General features: G+C 39.7%; 1 protein-coding gene across 2 annotated transcripts in view; it reads right to left on the minus strand.

Moving 5' to 3' along the window:
* Positions 1-8293: 8293 nt before the first annotated feature.
* Positions 8294-19910, minus strand: part of VAMP7 (vesicle associated membrane protein 7) — a 49590-nt gene continuing 37973 nt past the window's right edge. For both annotated transcript variants that reach the window (XM_049872124.1, XM_049872122.1), the window contains 2 exons: positions 14447-14539; positions 8294-10155 (listed from right to left, as the gene is read on the minus strand). In XM_049872124.1, coding sequence (XP_049728081.1) covers positions 10087-10155; positions 14447-14539 — 162 coding nt within the window. In that variant the 3' untranslated portion in view covers positions 8294-10086. The remainder of the gene's footprint in view (positions 10156-14446; positions 14540-19910) is intronic.

The following is a 19910-nucleotide window of genomic DNA, read 5'->3' on the forward strand; positions in this document are numbered from 1 at the left end:
GAACTCCCTTTAGTATTTCTTATAGTTTTGGTTTGGTTTTTACAAATTCCCTAAACTTCTGTTTATCTGGAAATGTCCTAATTTTGCCTTCATATATGAGGCAGTTTTGCTGGATATATGATTCCTGGCTGGCAAGTTTTTTTCCTTCAATGCTTTATATAAGTCATCCCACTGCCTTCTTGCCTGCATGGTTTCTGCTGAGTAGTCCGAGATTATTATTGACTCTCCTTTGTAGATGACTTTTTGTTTATCCCTAGCTGCTCTTATAATTCTCTCCTTATCTTTGGTTTTGGCAAGTTTGATTATAATATGTCTTGGTGACTTTCTTTTAAGATCTACCTTATGTGGAGTTTGATAAGCATCTTGGATAGATATCTTCTCATCTTTCACGATATCAGGGAAGTTTTCTGCCAACAAACCTTCAACAATTGTCTCTGTATTTTCTGTTATCCCTCCCTGTTCTGGTATTCCAAACACTCCTAGGTTATTTCTCTTGATAGAGCCCCGCATGATTCTTAGGGTTTTTTTTTTTTAATTTTTTAATCTGATTTTTCTTCAAATATATTGGTGCCAAGTGCTTTGTCTTCAGTCTCACCAATTCTGCCTTCCACTTGCTCAATTCTGCTCCTCTGACTTTCTATTGAGTTGTCTAATTCCGAAATTTTATTGTTAATCTTCTGAATTTCTGATTGCTGTCTCTCTATGGATTTTTCATTATGTTCTTGAATAACCTTTTTAATTTCTTCAACTGCTTTTTCTGTGTGTTCCTTGGCTTGTTCTGCATGTTGTGTGATCTCCTTCCTGATGTTTTGAAGAGTTCTGTATATTAATCTTTTGTATTCTGCATCCGGTAATTCCAGGAAGGCACCTTCATCCAGAAGATCCGTGGATTCTTTGTTTTGAGAGCTTGTTGAGGCAATCATAGTCTGTTTCTTTGTGACTTGATATTGACTGTTGTCTCTGAGCTATCTATAAATTACCATATTAGTTTATCATTGCTTACTGTGCTGTAGCTTCTTGCTTTGATACGCCCAAATGGGTTGCTTAAGCAAGCTAGCTTAATTATTTTCACCTTTGGAGCTCTGACGTCCTGTCCCCAGATAGCTAGAACTGTTATCAGGTATATCAGTCTAGGAGTCCATTCACTTTTCTTGTATGAATTCAGCTCAAGTGTCCAGGTAGCTGATCATCATGTGTGTGATACAGGCTCTGTCCTACAGTCTTAGAGGGGCAGGGGTGATTGGTATAGGTACTGGTATCTGGTTGCAGCAGGGGGTTGTACTCTGAACAAGGAAGGGGGCTGACAACTATTCCCCAAATGTCTGTGAGGAAAGCGCATCTCTGTTCCCTAGAGCATACAGGTGGGTGGGTTCTGCAGACATACCATGGGCAGCCAATGCTTTTCGATGTACGGACTAAGAGGTACCAGTTATCCTTGGACCCCTGTCGCAGGTGGCTGGGTGACCTGAGTGGAGCCACCAGTCCTTAGGCCCCTGATGTGAGTAGGTGAGGACCCTATTTAATAGGCAAAGTAGTGGCAAATATCAAAGACCCACCTCTTCACTGCACAGCTGAAATGGTTGCAGTCTGCCAACAAGGGCCTATTCTCCTGAAATAGGCCCACACAGGTCCATGTAGGGGGGAAAGGTATTCAAGATCCATGAACCATTTATGCCTGGGGAGTAGCTGCTTCTGTCCTGAGCTCCCCTGGTTAGCGGAGCTGGCAAATTATCTTTTCCCCCAGTTGTGAATTTATTCCTACTCCAAAGCCAGGAAGATGGTTCAGGGCACTCAACATGACCTATCTCAGGCCCAGGGAAGTTAACAGCCACTGAAGCCGACTTCGGGGCTGGGGGCGCGTGATAAAATATACACAAGTACTTAGCTTTTGCGAGAGCTCCGTTCTTTTCTGGTTTTGGAGGTGTAAGTAGGTTGTGAGGCTGTCTGCTTCTCCCTGAGGAAACTGCGGCCAAATGCTACCACCAGCCGGTCACAGCTGCTCCCAGGAATGGTGCCTGAGGTATCCTGGTAATTCCTCTCTGCTTCTGAACTGTCTCTCCCTCCCCCTGCCACTCAGTCCATTTTCTAACTTTGCCTTTGATGTTCAGGGCTCCTAGCTTGTCATAAATATAATCGTTTCACTTGTTTTTTTGGGTCTTTGCTGTAAGCGGGATTGCAGGAAGCATCTGGCTATTGTGCCATCTTGGCCCTGCTTCCCACCTGGAACAAAGGAGAATGAGGAACACCAAAGACACAAGGAAAATAAGACCCCAAGAGAAAGAAAGGGCCATACAAACCAGAGACTCCATCAGCCTGAAAACTAAATGTTATCTGGCTATCACCAATGACTGCCCTGACAGGGACGCAGCAGAGTATCCCTGATGGAGCAGGAGAAAAGTGGGATGCAGACCTCAAATTCTTATAAAAAGACCAGACTTAATGGTCTGACCGAGACTGGAGAGACCCCAGAGGTCATGGCCCCCATCCTCTCTGTTAGCCCAAATCTAAAACCATTGTGGAAGCAACTCCTCAAAGATTAAAAAAAAAAAAAGATTAGACTGGATTATAAGACATAAAATGATACTGGTGAGGAGTGTACTTCTTAGCTCAAGTAGATACATGAGACCATGTGGGCAGCTCCTGTCTGGAGGTGAGATGAGAAGGCAGAGGGGGCCAGGAGGTGGTTGAATGGACAGGGGGAAACACATGGTGGAGAGGAGTGCGCTGTCACATTGTAGGGAGAGCAACTAGGGTCACATAACAATGTGTGTATAAGTTTGAGAAACTGACTTGAATTGTAAACTTTCACTTAAAGCACAATTAAATAATAACCATAAACTCACCCCTCAGCTAATTCTAAATCTAACTGTATCCCAAACCCTATACCTAACTCTAAACTTAACCCTGATCCTAACATAGTTCTAGCCCTAGCCCTAGCCCTAGCCCTAGCCCTAACCCTAACCTTATCTCTTGCCCTAGCTGTAATTATAATCCAAAACCTAATCCTAGACCTAGCCTTAACCCTAACTTTAAACCCTAACCCTATCCCTAATCCCCGACCTGGACCCTGACCCAAAATCCTAACCCCCAACCCTAAACCCTGACCCTAAATTCTAACCTTGAATCTGACCTGAAACCCTGACCCTAAACCTTAACTAGGACAAGACCTAACCCTAAAACAGAACTAGACCTAAAACCTAACATCAAAAACACCTAAAACCTATCCCTTAAGCCTTGACTGTTAACCTTTAATCCTTAATCCTACACCCTAACCCTTAGCTCTTAATACTTAACAAATCTAAACCCTAAACCCAAGCCTGAATACTAATCTCTAAACTCAAACAAGAACTCAAGGGCAAACTCCGAACCTGACAGGATATGAATCTGAATTCTTAAATTCAAAACCAAATTCAAGTCAGCAACCGCAATTACAATCCCAACTTTAATTTACACGTTATCCATCAACCTTAATCCCAAACTAAACCACAACATGGTGCCTGAAGCCCTAAACCCAAACCAGAATTTGTGCTAGATAGACCCTGACTCAAATTTCTAAACCCAGAACCTGAGCTCCTAAACTCTAAACCAAGCTGAGTCAGAGCTCCAGTCCTAGCCTTTTCCTAACCCAAAGCCCGTACTGAACCCCAGTACCAACCCTGACTCCAACACAGTACCACACCCAGCTCCAGGCAGAGCCTGAACCCAGAACCCCACATGAACTGAACACGAACGTGAACCCAACTTCAAAGCCATCTCCAACCCAGAACCAAACCCTGTTTCCAATCACGTGTCCTACATCAACCCAAAACCCTAACTGGACCCAAACCTGAACTCTGAACCCAAAGCATAACTTGATTGTGAATCCGAAACACTAAACCCAAACTCAAATCCAAAGTTGAACTGTGAAGTTGAACCAAAACCCTAACCTGAACCCTTAAACTGTAAGATTAAGCCTGAGTCAGAGACTGAGCCCAGGTGTGAACCCAAACTGTGGTCAAAACCAGAATGGAACTCTGAACCAAAACCTAACTTAATTCCTACCCTAAACCTAACCCTAACCATGGATGCTCTCTCAGTGTAATTAAACACACACACACACACACACACAACCAAACAGGTGCTCTGGAGTAGATTCCAATTCATTTGACCCTATAGGACAGAACTGCCCCATAGGTTTCCAAGGCTATAGTTTTTACGGACACAGGCTGTCACATCTATCTCCTGTGGAGTGAGTCGTGGGTTTGAACTGCTGACTTTTCAGTTACCAGCCAAGTGCTTAAACACTGCGCCACCAGGGCTCCTCCTCAGGGCAATAAGCTGGGCAGTTGCAAAGCTTACCTCTTTTGGGTATTACTGTACTTTGTTGCTTGATATCCAGCGTCTTGAAAACTGTTATTTCATATATTTTGTCTGTTGTTTTTTGCTTGTTTATTTCAGACAGAAGGGCAAATACAGCCTGTTACTTCATCTCAACCAGAAGGGAAAGCCTGTGAGGCGTACTCTTGGATTTAATATTACCTCTCTATGCATGAGACTTTTTAATGTTCTCTTTATGATTTTCTAAACTTAGAAGAACAGCCATATGACCACGGAGGCAGACACAGCTGCAAGGCAAGGAATACCAAGAAATGCTTGGGGCTACCAGAAGCAGACCCCAAATGTCTGCCAGTTTGTCGTACTGTGGTGGCTTGCATGTGCTGTGATGCTGGAAGCTATGCCACTGGTATCTCAAATACCAGCAGGGCCACCCATAGTGGACAGGCTACAGATAAGCTTCCAGACTAAGGCAGACTAGGGGGGAGGACCCGTTGGTCTACTTCTGAAAAGCATCAGCCAGTGAAAACCTTATGAATAGCAGCAGAACATTGTCTGATATAGTGCTGGAAGATGAGACCCCCAGGTTGGAAGGCACTCAAAAGATAACTGGGGAAGAGCTGCCTCCTCAAAGTGGAGTCGACCTTAATGACGTGGATGGAGCAAAGCTTTCGGGACCTTCATTTGCTGATGTGGCATGACTCAAAATGAGAAGAAACAGCTGCAAACATCCATTAATAATCAGAACCTGGAATGTACGAAGTATGAATCTAGGAAAATTGGAAACTGTCAAAAATGAAATGGAACACAAACATCGATATCCTAGGCATTAGTGAGCTGAAATGGACTGGTATTGGCCATTTTGATTCAGACAATCACATGGTCTACTATGCCAGGAATGACAAATTTAAGAGGAATGATGTTGCATTCGCTGTCAAAAATAACATTTCAAGATCTATCCTCAAGTACAATGCCATCAGTGATAGAGTAATATCCATTTGCCTACAAGTAAGAGCTGTTAATAGACTATTATTCAAATTTATGTACCAACCACTAATGCCAAAGATGAAGAAATTGAAGATTTTTTACCAACTGCAGTCTAAAATTGACCGAACATACACTCAGGATGCATTGATAATTACTGGTGATTGGAATGCAAAAGTCGGAAACTAAGAAGAAGGATCAGTAGCTGGAGAGTACGACCATGATGACAGAAACGATGCCGGAGAGCACAAGATAAAATTTTGCAAGACCAGCATCTTATTCATTGCAAATACCTTTTTTCAACAACATAAACAGCTACTATACACACAGACCTCAACGGATAGAATACACAGGAATCAAATCGACCACACCTGTGGAAAGAGATGATGAAAAAGTTCAATATCATCAGTCAGAGCAAGGCCACGGCCTAACTGCTGAACAGACCAGCAATTGCTCACATGCAAGTTCAAGCTGAAATTGAAGAAAATTAGAACAAGTCCATGAAAGCCAAAGTATAACCTTGAGTATACCCCACCTGAATTTAGAGGCCATCTCAAGAACAGATTTGACACGCTGAACGCTAATGACTGAAGACCAGAAGAGTTGTGAAATGACATCAAGGACATCATACATGATGCAAGGTGTCATTAAAAAGACAGGAAAGAAAGCAAAAACCAAAAGGGATGTCAGAAGAGAATCTGAAACTTGCTCTTGAATGCTGAGTAGATAAACTGAATGAAAGAAATGATGAAGTAAAAGAGCTGAATAGAAGATTTCAAAGGGCAGCTCGAGAAGACAAAGTAAACTGTCATAATGAAATGTGCAAAGACCTGGAGTTAGAAAACCAAAAGGGAAGAACACACTCAGCATTTCTGAAGCTGAAAGAACTGAAGAAAAAATTCAAGCCTTGAGTTATAATACTGAAGGATTCTATGGGAAAAATATTAAATGATGCAGGAAGCATCAAAAGAAGATTGAAGGAATACACAGAGTTATTATACCAAAAAGAACTGGTCAACAGTCAACCATATGATCAGGAACCGATGGTACAAAAGGAAGAAGTCCAAGCTGCACTGAAGGTACTGGCGAAAAACAAGGCTCCAGGAATTTATGGAATACCAATTAAGATGTTTCAACAAATGAATGCAGCGCTGGAAGTGCTCACTTGTCCATGCCAAGAAATTTGGAAGACAGCTACCTGGCCAACCAACTAGAAGAGGTCCATATTTGTGCCCATTCCCAAGAAAGGTGATCCAGTAGAATGCAAAAATTATCAAACAGTATCATTAATACCATACACAAGTAAAATTTTGCTGAAGATCATTCCAAAGCAGTTGCAGCAGGACATCGACAGGGAACTTCCAGAAATTCAAGCCGGATTCAGAAGAGGACATGGAATGAGGGATATCATTGTTGATGTCTGATGGATCTTGGCTGGAAGCAGAGAATACCAGAAATAACGTTTACCTGTGTTGTATTGACTATGCAAAGGCATTTGACTGTGTGGATCATAAAAGTTACTGATAACGTTATGAAGAATGGGAACTCCAGAACACTTAATTGTGCTCATGAGGAACCTGTACATAGACCAAGAGATAGTTGTTCAACCAGAACAAGGTGATACTGGGCAGTTTAAAATCAGGAAAGGTGTGAGTCAGGGTTGTATCCTTTTACCATATTTATTCAGTCTGTTTGCTGAGCAAATAATCTGAGAAGCTGGACTATATGAAGAACAGGGCATCAGGACTGGAGGAAGACTCATTAACAACCTGCATTATGCAGATGACACAACCTTGCTTGCTGAAAGTAAAAAGGACTTGAAGCACTTGAAGATCAAAGACTACAGCCTTCAGTATGGATTACACTTCAACATAAAACAAAAATCCTCACAACTGGACCAATAAACAACATCATGATAAAGAGAGAAAGGACTGAAGTTGTCAAGGCTTTCATTTTACTTGGATCCACAATCAATGCCCATGGAAGCAGCAGTTAAGAAATCAAAGGATGTATCGCCTTGGGCAAATCTGCTGCAGAGGAGCTCTTTACAGTGTTAAAAAGCAAAGATGTCACTCTGAGGACTAAGGTGCGCCGGATCCAAGCCATGGGGTTTTCAATCATAAATAAGGAAAATCGAAGAATTGATGACTTTGAATTATGGTGTTGGCAAAGAATACTGAATGTGTCATGGGCTGCGAAAAGAACCAACAGGTCTATCTTGGAAGAAGTACAGTCAGAATGCTCCTTAGAAGTGAGGATGGGGAGACTCGTGTCACATACTTTGGACATGTTATCAGGAGGGACCAGTCCGTGGAGAAGGACATCACACTTGGTAGAGGGTTGGTAAAAAAGTAGAAGACCCTCATTGAGATGGACTGATACAGTGGCTGCAACACTGGGCTCAAACATAGCAAGGATCATGAGGATGATGCAAGACCAGGCATGTTTCATTCTGTTGTACATAGGGTAGCTATGCGTCGGAACTGTCTCGATGGTACCTCCAACAAGTCTTTTGGATACTTGATCTTTGCCACTTTTTTCTGTTTAGGTAAACCTGTTTGCTATAACAAATTGTTCTCTACTACTGCCTCATACCTTCCTTTGAACCATCTCTTTCAGAACCTTAGAAAGATTTTTGTTGACTTAGATGTCAATCCCTGGGGTTCTTTTTCCATTTTATCTAAACCAGTGTTTCACTATGACTGTTGTGGAGGCTGTGTGGCCGTTTCAGTATCTTTCAGTTCACCATGGCCTAAATATATTATTTCATTTTTTCCATGCTCTTTTATGTCTTCCAGTTTTGAAGAAACCATAGCCTGAGACTGTCCTATAGATCTTTACTGAAAGGCTTCAGGTTACACTTCTTAATGTATTTTCAGCATAAGTAAAATACTTTTATTCTGGAAACTATGGCAGAATGTCATCAAAAGAAATTAAGATTCCAGGAAGGACTTCTAAATAAGCAACTCACTGTATTACTCTTAAGTTTTATTAATGTCTTCAGTTTGTGCATTATTTAAAGCAAAACATGTGCTTTCAAGAGCATTTTTATACATAAATAGAACAAGAAACAGTAAAGTAATTGATCCCTAAAACATGCACATCGATTTTATTCAGGTGTGTATAAGAAGGAGAAATAAGCTTTAAGTCTTTTTCTTTGGATTAAAGCCATTTGGAAATTATTACTCAGGAGTGCCAAATGTTTTTGTGAAACAAATTGTTTTCCAATAGGAAATGCAGATTTAACTAAAATGCATTAGTGTTGATAAAGAGGTCTGAAAGAAATCATTGTGCTATGCATGACCAACAGGAAAAGAATTCCAGTGGTCCTAAGATATTTTTCAAATAAATGAATCAGGTAGCATCAATTGAAAAGTTTAGCTGGAGGAATAGGCACAATGAGCCAGATTATGTGATACATCTATATTCAAGGCACATGACCAGGCTAAACAGGCAGCTAGGTTCTATAGACTAATTTGTTCTTTCACTGGGAAAAAGGTCAGATGTAATAGAATTTCCATTTAATGGCACTTACTGATAAATAAATGCAATTAGATCTAGGGCAGCAAATGTTTTCCTTTCAGATACACACCAAAAATACATACTTAGATAACAGAGTAGCCTAAGCAGTATGATTACAGACCAGTTTTCTTACACGGCAGTTAAATGAATGTTAAACTATTTTGTATTGTTCCTATACATCATACTGTCTACTCTCTTTCATGTTTCACAAAAGAATTCTTCAAAACTAGGCAGATTAAAGAATTTATTACACCACAAAGGATGCTCAAACTATTATTCAACAGCAGTCAAACCCAAATACTAGACTTGGTGGTTGACTGTACCCAGTTTGGGGCTTCTCCCAGAATGGAAAATTTTTCCCACGCTACCTCCCTTCATACAAATAAACATGAACACACTGCTGTTCTCTTCCTTTTCTTTGGTAAGCCAGAGCAATTATCTTCCCTACCCCCTCCACTACCCATTCTATGAACAATACAGTTGCCCTAAATATCCACAGAATAAAAAAGAATATTAAAAAACAATCTTCAACAATATTTAAACCATCATCTTCTCATATTAACTGCAATGTGGAAATAGAGGATATAAAACCATTCACTGTATTGTGAATGATCAGTACATTGAACTTTGTTCCTGAAAGTGAATACTAGGAGGATGAGGATAATTGTGTGTGCTTCTAAACGGGCTGGCAAAACATTTCCCATGTGACTGAAATAAATGTTTAATACTTTACCGGTTTGGGCTCCTAGAAACAAGCAGCACCAACAATCTAATTATAATTCCCAAAATAGCAAGTATTCTTCATTTGTATTGTTTTGAAGCACCTAAAACTCTTAAACAACAAAAGACATTATAATGAGATGTCAGCAATACTATCTGTCTCTTGAATACTTCTGTGTGCACATACAAAATTCCTCCTTAACTTTAGCAGACAGCTAATAAGACTGGTGGTTTTCACCTTGTTGATAGCTTTGGGCAATTAAAAACAAAACCATTTCTCTAAGTAGACAATATTAGTTACACAAACCAAAGCCTTTTTAAGGCTACTACTGCAATGACAGTTCAATTTGAAGTGCACTGGGACAAACTGGTTGATGGGACAAAGACAAATCTGGAGGTATAGAATAAGATTAAAAAAATGAAAAAGTGAGAAGAGGGTTGAAGAGACTGACAGATACCACCTGTCAACAGTGAAAGGCTTAGAGTCACATGGATTACTTTTAACTCCTTGTTCTCTACTATCCTTGGTTAATAACTTTTTCTTTCTCATTTCTTTATACAGCTTGGCCATGTAAATCCACCACAGGCAGGAGAGACAATGATATAGATGAACACCTGGAAGGAGGGGGGAGGCAGAATGGAGGCTGTATGAGCAACTCTTACTGATGCATCATTAACAGTCATCAAGATTTACAAATTACTGTAACTCCTTCAAACTATGACTTCATTATTGACTGTTTTCATGAGTAGGAACCTTGTATCTATATCACATGTGAGCAAGAATGTTGCCATGAACCTTTCAGTGGATAATGACACAATAAATACGATTACCAAATCAAAGGAAAACTGATGATGCAAGTAACACTGCAAAAACACTAGTTCTATTATAAATAATGTGGTAGCTTTTTCAATTCTATTATTGTAATTTTAAATTACAATTTTTAAAATAGTATATACTTGCTCACATTATTACATTCCAAAAAGTAGATTCACTTAAACATCAAATTCATTTTACATAGTGAACATTAGGGTCACTGCAATAAGTCATTTTATTTTTGCTTTACACTACAATTTTTGGAGAGTTTTTTAAAGTAACCGATGTCATTGCTCAACACGCTTGGGGAAAATTACAGCTATGAATTCCATGACCCTCCAAAAAAAAAAAGTCAGAGTGTTTTGTATTACTGTTGGGGGTAGGTTATTTACACCAAATTCTGGGTATTAATGTACAGGTTATACTACCCACATCATACCCACTTATACACATGCACACACCGACAAAGACGTTCAACAAATGTAAAGTTTACCAATGTGACAAAAAGTTGACTGTTATAGCTGAAATATAAGAACTTTTCAAGCTAAAGTACAAATCTCTTGGCAAAGGTTGATACTCCATTTAGAGCTGTGTTCTGCATATAAGTAATCCATATATGCTGAATTTAACAAAAATCCAGACCAAAAGACCAAAAGAGAAGGTGCCACCTGAGGATCCTGAGCAAGGGGAACGTTTAAGGCCATAGAAACTATTTCCAATATAAAACCTAAAGTATCTATAGCTGCTCTTCTCTGTCAGAAGTGAAAGACCTGTTCTGAGGGACTCTGAGCAACCAACCAGTGGGGGTTGAGGAGAGGTGGAGCGGAGTTTGAGGTATCTGCTTGGAGATAACTTTCAGTTTCTGTCAATGACGAAGAATGGGGAAGAAAGGCAGCTTTACCCAGCCAGGAGCTACCCCATAGTAAAGCATTTTTCCCCTCTCTTAGATCAGCAGTTTTCAAACTTTTGGTCTCAGGATCTTTTTACACTCTAAAAAAATTACTGAGGACTCCAAAGAACTCCTATTCAGACAGGTTATAATTATCAATATTTACCATCTTGGAAATTAAAATGTAAAGAATATATATTGAATTCATTTAAAAGTAATAATAATAAACCCATTAAATATATAAAAAGAAATAATATTTTATTATAAAAATAACTATTTTTGTGATGGTCAGTTTTATGTGTCAACTTGGCTAGGCTACAGTCTCCAGTTATTCAATCAAACACTAATCTAGGTGTTACTGTGAAGGTATTTTGTAGATGTGATTAAAGCCCACAATCAGTTGACTTTAAGATTACCCTAGAAAATCTGGGTGGTTCAACTGAAAGGCCTTAAGAAAAAAACTGAGGTTTCTCAGAGGAAGAAGTTCCTGCCCTACAGTTCCAGCCTGTCCTTCCTGACCAGCTGCTTTCAATATCTCCTACTGGTTCTATTTCTCTGGTTGAACCCAAACCAATACAATTTTCAAAAAACAAAAAAATTCAGTGAGCAGATTGGCATTGTTCCAAATCTTTTTAATGTCTGGTTTAATAGAAGATAGCTGGATTCTCCTATCTGCTTCTGCATTCAGTCTGTTGTGCTACATTGCTTTGGTTGAAGAAAATCTGGTCTCATGCAGGTATGTATTTAGAAGAGAGTTAAGTACTTTTAATAGCCTTTTCAGATATCATTCCTTGATATTAGACTACAATTCAACAAATGGTAGTTTCTTAAAGGTTAGCTGTAATACCTGAAACCTTATCAATGCAATGAACTTTTTGAACTCAGTTATATTAAAATACACCCTCTGTCTTGCACTTTAAAGGAGCTCTGGTGGTATAATGGTTAAGCACTCAGCTGCTAGCCAAAAGGTTGACACTTCAAAACCATCCAGGGCTCTGTGAGAGAAAGACCTGGCATTCTGCTCCTGTAAAGATTACAGCCTAGAAAACCCTATGGGTTATAGATCTACTCTGTCATAAGTCAAAACTGACCCGATGGCACACAACAACAACATCAACATCTTGCACTTTAAGTGGCTCCTTTCCTGTATTTTGTATCATCGTGGGGTGGTCATCTGGAAAACACTGATTCATTAAAAGTTATGCCAATCTTCCAAATACTGATACATTTCATTACACAATATCAAGAAAACTGCATTCTTTAATATCGCCATCAATCTCATCACAAAATTCTTCAAGATTTTGGAAGTGGTCAAGTTCCCAATATTGAATACTAATTTTCCAAATTTCCACTTTTTGCTTGCAAGCTTGAATTTTATTAGTCGCTACAACCATTGCCAGTTTTTCCTTGAAACGACTTGTTTAATTTGTTTATTTTTGAGAAAATGTCTGCCTGATAACCCAGTCTGAAAAGGCATATTTTGTTATCCTTTCAAGTTACAATGGCGTTCCATGAAAAAAGTGCTCAGAACTCAAACAATTGTACAATTGTTTTTCCTTGAGATTTAATAAAAGACTTTTTACTGCTTCATCAAGGACATTCTTAAGTGAAACTGGCATTTTCTTTTACTGCAAGTGTGTGTGATAAAGAATATAATGACTACTAGTACATTTTGGTGTCACTGTCTGGAAACCCTGCTGGTATAGTGGTTAAAAGCTACAGCTGCTAACCAAAAGGTTGGCAGTTGAATCCACCAGGCATTCCTTGGAAACCCTATGGGACAGCTCTACTGTCTTTTAGGATTGCTAATGAGTCAAAATCGACTCGAGGGTAATGGATTATGGGCCTTGATTCATTCTAAGGTGTCCAAGTTTCACCTACCATTGCCTTTGCACCATCCGTGTAAATGTCAACATGGTGACAAAAGAAAATCACATCTTTGTATTATTAAGAAAAATAGTATTGACTTCATGAATCCTCTGATGGGATCATAGGAACCCCCATAGGTTCCTAAGATCACACTTTGAAAACCACTGCCTTAGACCAACTAGCCTGACCTGTTTCCCATCCAGAAAGCATGAAGGGAAACACTCCAAGTTCCCTACAGAGCCCCACAGTCACGTCCCCCAATTTATATTAATATCAGTAAATCAAATTTGTTATGTATTAAAAGAATACCACGTAATGATCTAATAGGATTTATCCCAGTAATAAAGGATACTTCATCGTAAGTACATTTGTCAATGTACTCTAATACATTAATATTGAAGGTTAATAGTCACAATATCAATTCAATGGATGCAGGAATATCACCTTCTAAAATTCAATACCCATTCCTGATAAAAGCTGTTAGTAATCTAGAAATAAAAGTAAAACTTATTGACTTGACAACACAAATCTAAGAAGAATTCATATTGTAAATATCATTCTTAAAATAAAATATTAGAAGCATTCCCATTAAAGGAAACCCTGGTGGCATAGTGGCTAAGTGTTACGGCTGCTAACCAAAGGGTTGGCAGTTCAAATCCTCCAGGCACTCCTTGGAAACTCTATGGGGCAGTTCTACTCTGTCCTATAGGGTCGCTATGAGTCGGTAACGGACTCAATGGCACTGGGTTTGGTTTTTTGGTTTTTTTCCCATTAAAGTCAAGAACTGGGTAAAAACGCCCACCAACACCACAGTTATTCAACATTGTTAGTAAATGCAATATATATATATATATAAAATTTGGTAAGATACAATTATTAACAGGTGATACAATCTACCTGGAGCAGGGGTCAGTAAACTACAGCCCACGGCCTGAGAGCTAAGAGTAGCTTTTACATTTTTAAAGAAACCATATGTGGCCCAAAGTCTAAAATATTTATTATCTGGCCCTTTATGAACATTTGCTAACCCTGATAAACTATTAGATCTAATCATACAGTTATTCAAGGTCACCAGACAGAAAATATATCAATTAGAAAATAAAAACAAACAAAAAATAGAATCTATTATAAAATGGAAATAAAACATATACTACCAGTTGTGGAGTTTAAATAGAGATAATATTTCATAGTGACTTCAGAGGAAAGCTACTGCCTAGTCATGTGTTTCACCATTAAAAGATATATATAGTTCATTTCATAGCACCAATCAATGAGATCAACAGTTAATCTTTTAGAGATGAAAAAACAAAAACATTAAAAGGCCAAAAACTTACAATTGATACAATGATGATGATAATAGTGAGCTTGAGATTCTTCATACACATGGCTCGGGCAAGGTTTCTGCTGGTGGTTTTGAAGGTGACAGACTAGAAAAAAAGAATGAATTGTTTGATCCCTGGCACTGACTAAATCATTGATGTGCAGTAACACTTTGCCAAAATTCCACTTTCATTAATTCTTTTTTAAGTACCAATGTTCTTTGTCCCTGCCCTCTCTTCACAAGTAGAAACTGGCCATTCATAATCACAAGTTCTCAAAAGCAAGACCTATTCCAATCTGTCGTTAAGTAAAAGTGCTTCCCTCTTTCTTCTCCTCTACTGGTGGTGCAGTGGTTAAAGCACTCAGTTGCTAACCAAAAGGTTGGTGGTTCAAACCCATCAGCCCCTCTGCAGAAGGAAGATGAGGCAGTTTGCTTCCATAAAGATTTACAGTCTTGGAAACTCTATGGGGCAGTTCTACTCTGACCTGTAGGGCTGCTAGGAGTTGGAATTGACAGCAGTGGGTTTGGTTATTTTTGTTTTACTGTGGCAATACACCTGATGCCAAATGCCAGAAGTGGTTCTCCCTGCCAGTGGAGATGCCTTTTCTTCTTTACACTTCCAACACGAAAGGCTATTAAGACTATTCGCTGCAACGTATTTGTAAGATTTTGAACCATAAAAACTTGCTCGATTTCTATAGGAAGAAATACATTTATTTGTGTTAGGGTCAAAAACCATAAAACTTCATTCCTTCAGTTATCCATTTTCTTTTGCATCATAAATTTCTCAATATCTACTGAATCATTCCCACGAGGACACAAACACCTTAAAACAAACAAGAAAACTCCCTTATAGACCAGTAATTCTACTCCTAGATGTATCCAACAGAAATGCCATCACAAATTCACCAAAAGACACATACCAAAATGTTTCTAACAGAACTTTTCATCATACCTCAAAACTAAAAACTACCCAAATATTCATCAACTGTAGAATGTATTCCATTATAGTATTCATATAATGGAATACTATACAGCACTGAGAATTAACACTCTGCCACTACACACAATGCAGATGAATCTCACAAACAAAACTGTGAGCAAATGAGGCTTGATACAAATAGAGCACATCCTATACTTTCAGTAATGTGGTGTGAGAAGTCAGTGCAATGGTTACCCTTATAGGGGAGTAGTGACAAAGAAGGAAGAAGGTAGGTTTCTGGGGTGCTGGTCATCTTCTGGTTTTAATCCGAGTATTGGTTCCACGGACATTGTGATGGTTAATGTTATGTGTCAACTTGGCTAGGCTATGATTCTCTGGTTTGGCAGACATTGGACTGATTGCTCTTCCATGGTATTGAATTTTAGAAGATGATATTCCTGCATCCATTGAATTGATATTGTGACTATTAACCTTTAATATTAATGTATTAGAGTACATTGACAAATGTACTTACGATGAAGTATCCTTTATTACTGGGATAAATCCTAATAGATCATTACCTGGTATTCTTTTAATACATAATAACTTTGATTTACCAATATGAATATAAATTGGGGGATGTGACTGTGGGGCTCCATAGAAGCATATATATAAATATATCAATATATAGAGAGATTTACTTTAAGGAAATGGCTCACACAATTGTGAGGAAATGGCTCATGCAGTTGTGGGGGCTGGCAAGTCCCAAATCTGTGGGTCAGGCGGCAGGCTGAAGACCTCTACTGGCACACATGGTTGCAGGGGTTAGCGAATCCGAAATCTGCAGGTCCGGCAGCAGGCCAGAGGCTTCTACAGGCTTACGTCCCAAGATCCAGAGGTCAGGCAATGAGAAAACTGTAGCACTGAGAGAAGGAGAGAGCTCTGCCAGAACATTCATTTATATACTGGAGACAGGCCACACCCCCAAGGAAACGCTTCTTTCAACTGATTGTATGATCACATCAGATCACACCATGGATAACATTGAGAAGAATGGGAATTCCAGAACACTTAATTGTGCTCATGAGGAATCTGTACATAGATCAAGAGGCAGTTGTTCGCACAGAACAAGGGGATACTGATTGGTTTAAAGTCAGGAAAGGTGTGCATCAGGGTTGTATTCTTCCACCATACCTATTTAATCTGTAAGCTGAGCAAATAATCCAAGAAGCTGGACTACAGGAAGAAGAATGGGGCATCAGGATTGGAGGAAGACTCATTAACAACCTGCGTTATGCAGATGACACAACCTTGCTTGCTGAAAGTGAAGAGGACTTGAAGCACTTACTGATGGAGATCAGAGACCACAGCCTTCAGTATGGATTCCACCTCAACATAAAGAAAACAAAAATCCTCACAACTGGACCAATGAGCAACATCATGATAAACAGAGAAATGACTACTGAAGCTGTCAAGGATTTCACTTTACTTGGATCTACCATCAACACTCATGGAAGCAGCAGTCAGGAAACCAAAGAACAAATCTGCCGCAAAAGACCTCTTTAAAAAGCAAAGATGTCACCCTGAGGACTAAGGTGCACCTGACCCAAGCCATGGTATTTCCAATCGCATCATATGCATGTGAAAGCTGGACAAAGAATAAGGAAGACCAAAGAAGAATTGACGCCTTTGAATTGTGGTGTTGGTGAAGAATATTGAATGTACCACAGACTGCCAAAGGAACAAACAAATCTGTCTTGGAAGAAGTACAGCCAGAATGCTCCTTAGAGGCAAGGATGGAGAGACTGTGTCTTACATACTTTGGACATGTCGTCAGGAGGGATCAGTCCCTGGAGAAGGGCATCATGCTTGGTAAAGTACATGGTCAGTGGAAAAGAGGAAGACCCTCAAAGAGGTGGATTGACACAGTGGCTGCAACAGTGAGCTCAAGCATAACAACGATTGTGAGGATGGCGCAGGATCCGGGCAGTGTTTCATTCTGTTGTGCATAGGGTTGCTATGAGTCGGAACCGACTCGATGGCACCTAACAAAAACAACAACATAAGTTTAGTGCTGTCATTTTGATGTCTTTTTTTGTGTGTTGTTGACAGACTCTTTTTCCCATTTAATTTTCTGTGCTGAGTAGTTTATATGTTGACTTTTCCTCTTATTTGTTGCTGTTGATTTTGTTTCTGCTGAGTCTCTATTTTTTTCTTGTATTTTATTTTGATGAGTAGGATAGTTAGTCTCCTTGTGGTTACCTTATTATTTACCCCCATTTTTCTAAGTTTAAACCAAACTTTTATCTCTTTATATCACCCTGACTTCTTCTCTATATGAAAGATCTATGACTATGTTTATATTGTCATCTTTTATATAATGACACTGCTGTTTCTCTGTTTTCAGCATTTTTTATCTTGATTTATTTTTGTAACTTCCCTATCTGGGTTGACATCTGGCTGCTCTGTCCTGTATTCTAGTTTTGGGTTGTTGTCTGATGTTATTGACTTTCTAACTGGAGGACTCCCTTTAGTATTTCTTCTAATTTTGGTTTAGATTTTGCAAAGTCCCTAAACTTCTGTTGGTCTGGAAATGTCCTAATTTCGCCATCATATTTGAGAGACAGTTTTGCTGGATATGATTCTTGGTTGGCAATTTTTCTTCCTTCAATTTTTTAAATATGTCATCCCATTGCCTTCTTGCCTGCATGGTTTCTGCTGAGTAGTCTGAGCTTCTTCTTATTGGCTCTCCTTTGTAGGTGACTTTTTGTTTATCCCTAGCTGCTCTTATAATTCTCTCTTTATCTTTGGCTTTGGCAAGTTTCATTATAATATGTCTTGGTGACCTTCTTTTAAGATCTACCATATGTAGAGTTTGATGAGCATCTTGGATAGATATCTTCTCATCTTTCACAATATCAGGGAAGTTTTCTGCCAACGAATCTTCAATAATTCTCTCTGTATTTTCTGTTATCCCTCCCTGTTCTGGTACTCCAATATCTCATAGGTTATTCCTCTTGATAGAGTCCCACATGATTCTTAAGAGTTTCTTCATTTTTTTAATTCTTGTATCTGATTTTTCTTCAAATATATTGGTGCCAAGTGCTTTATCTTCAATCTCACCAATTCTGCCCTGACAGGGAACACAACAGAGAATCCCTGATGGAGCAGGAGAACAGTGGGATGCAGACCTCAAATTCTCATAAAAAGACCAGACTTAAAGGTCTGACTGAGACTGGAGGGACCCCAGAGGTCACGGCCCCTGAACCCTCTGTTAGCCCAAGACTGGAACCATTCCCAAAACCAACTCTTCAGACAAGGATTGAACTGAGCTATAAGACAAAATGGTACTGGTTAGGAGTGAGCTTCTTGGCTCAAGTAGACACATTAGATTATGTGGGCAGCTCCTGTCTAGAGGTGAGATGAGAAGGCAGAGGGGGACAGGAGCTGGTTGAATGGACACAGGGAATACAGGGTAGAGAGGAGGAGTATGCTGTCACATTGTAGGGATAGCAACTAGGGTCACATAACAATGTGTGTATAAGTTTTTGTATGAGAAACACTTGAATTGTAAACTTTCACTTAAAGCACGATAAAAAAATTTCCTGTGAGAATGACAAACGCAAGCTGCCCAGCCTGATGGCATCTTCAATCCATGTAGATGGTCTCATCAGCAGATATATAGTATATGTTCCTGTAAGGAGCCATGGGGGACCTGTGAATCCTATACTTCTGTAGTGGACTGAATGGTGGCTCCAAAGATATGTTCACATCCTAATCCCTAGAACCTGTGAATGTGAACTTATATGGAAAAAGGGTCTTTATAGATGTGATTAAAAATCTTGAGATGAGGAGATCATTCTGGATTATCTGGGTGAACCCTAAATGCCGTTACAAGTATCCTTATAAGACAGAGACAAAGGACGATTTGACTACACACAGAAGAGGAGAAGGTAATGTGAAGAGAGAGGCAGAAATAGCAGTGATGTGGCCACAAGCCCAGGAATGCCTGGAGCCACCAGCAACTGGAGAAGCCAAGGAAGATACTCCTCTAGAGCCTCCAGAGACAGCATGGTCATGTAGACACCTTGATTTTAGACTTCTCTAGAACTGCCTGGGCAAGTGTTACAAAGCTCTTTAGCTCCACTGATAAGTCCCCAGAAGCACCCCGTTTTGCCAGTAAGGCTCTGCATGAAGGCGCTCAGCTTTTTTGTTCCATGGGCCAGGAAGCCCACCACACCATCTCCTGCCAGTCTCCTGGTTCTGCTGCCTCTGCTACTGCCGTTTTCCTGCCACTGCGTCTCATTGTCTCTGGGGTTACAGCTCTGTCTCCTGGGTCTAGAAGGTTTTCTCAGCACAGGGGTCCTTGGTCCAAAGGACATGCTCTACTCCCGGCTCTTCTTTCTTGGTGGTAGTGAGGTCCTCCCCGCAACCGCCTCTGAGATGGCTCATTTTAAGCCTAGTGGGTTGGCAAAACTGACCAACCCCTTCGTAAGGATTCCATAAACTTTATTTGCATAGTCCCACTCCCACAAGAGTGGCATGCACCTTATTT

The sequence above is a fragment of the Elephas maximus genome, chromosome X (assembly GCF_024166365.1).
Source record: "Elephas maximus indicus isolate mEleMax1 chromosome X, mEleMax1 primary haplotype, whole genome shotgun sequence".
Taxonomy (NCBI): Eukaryota; Metazoa; Chordata; class Mammalia; order Proboscidea; family Elephantidae; genus Elephas; species Elephas maximus.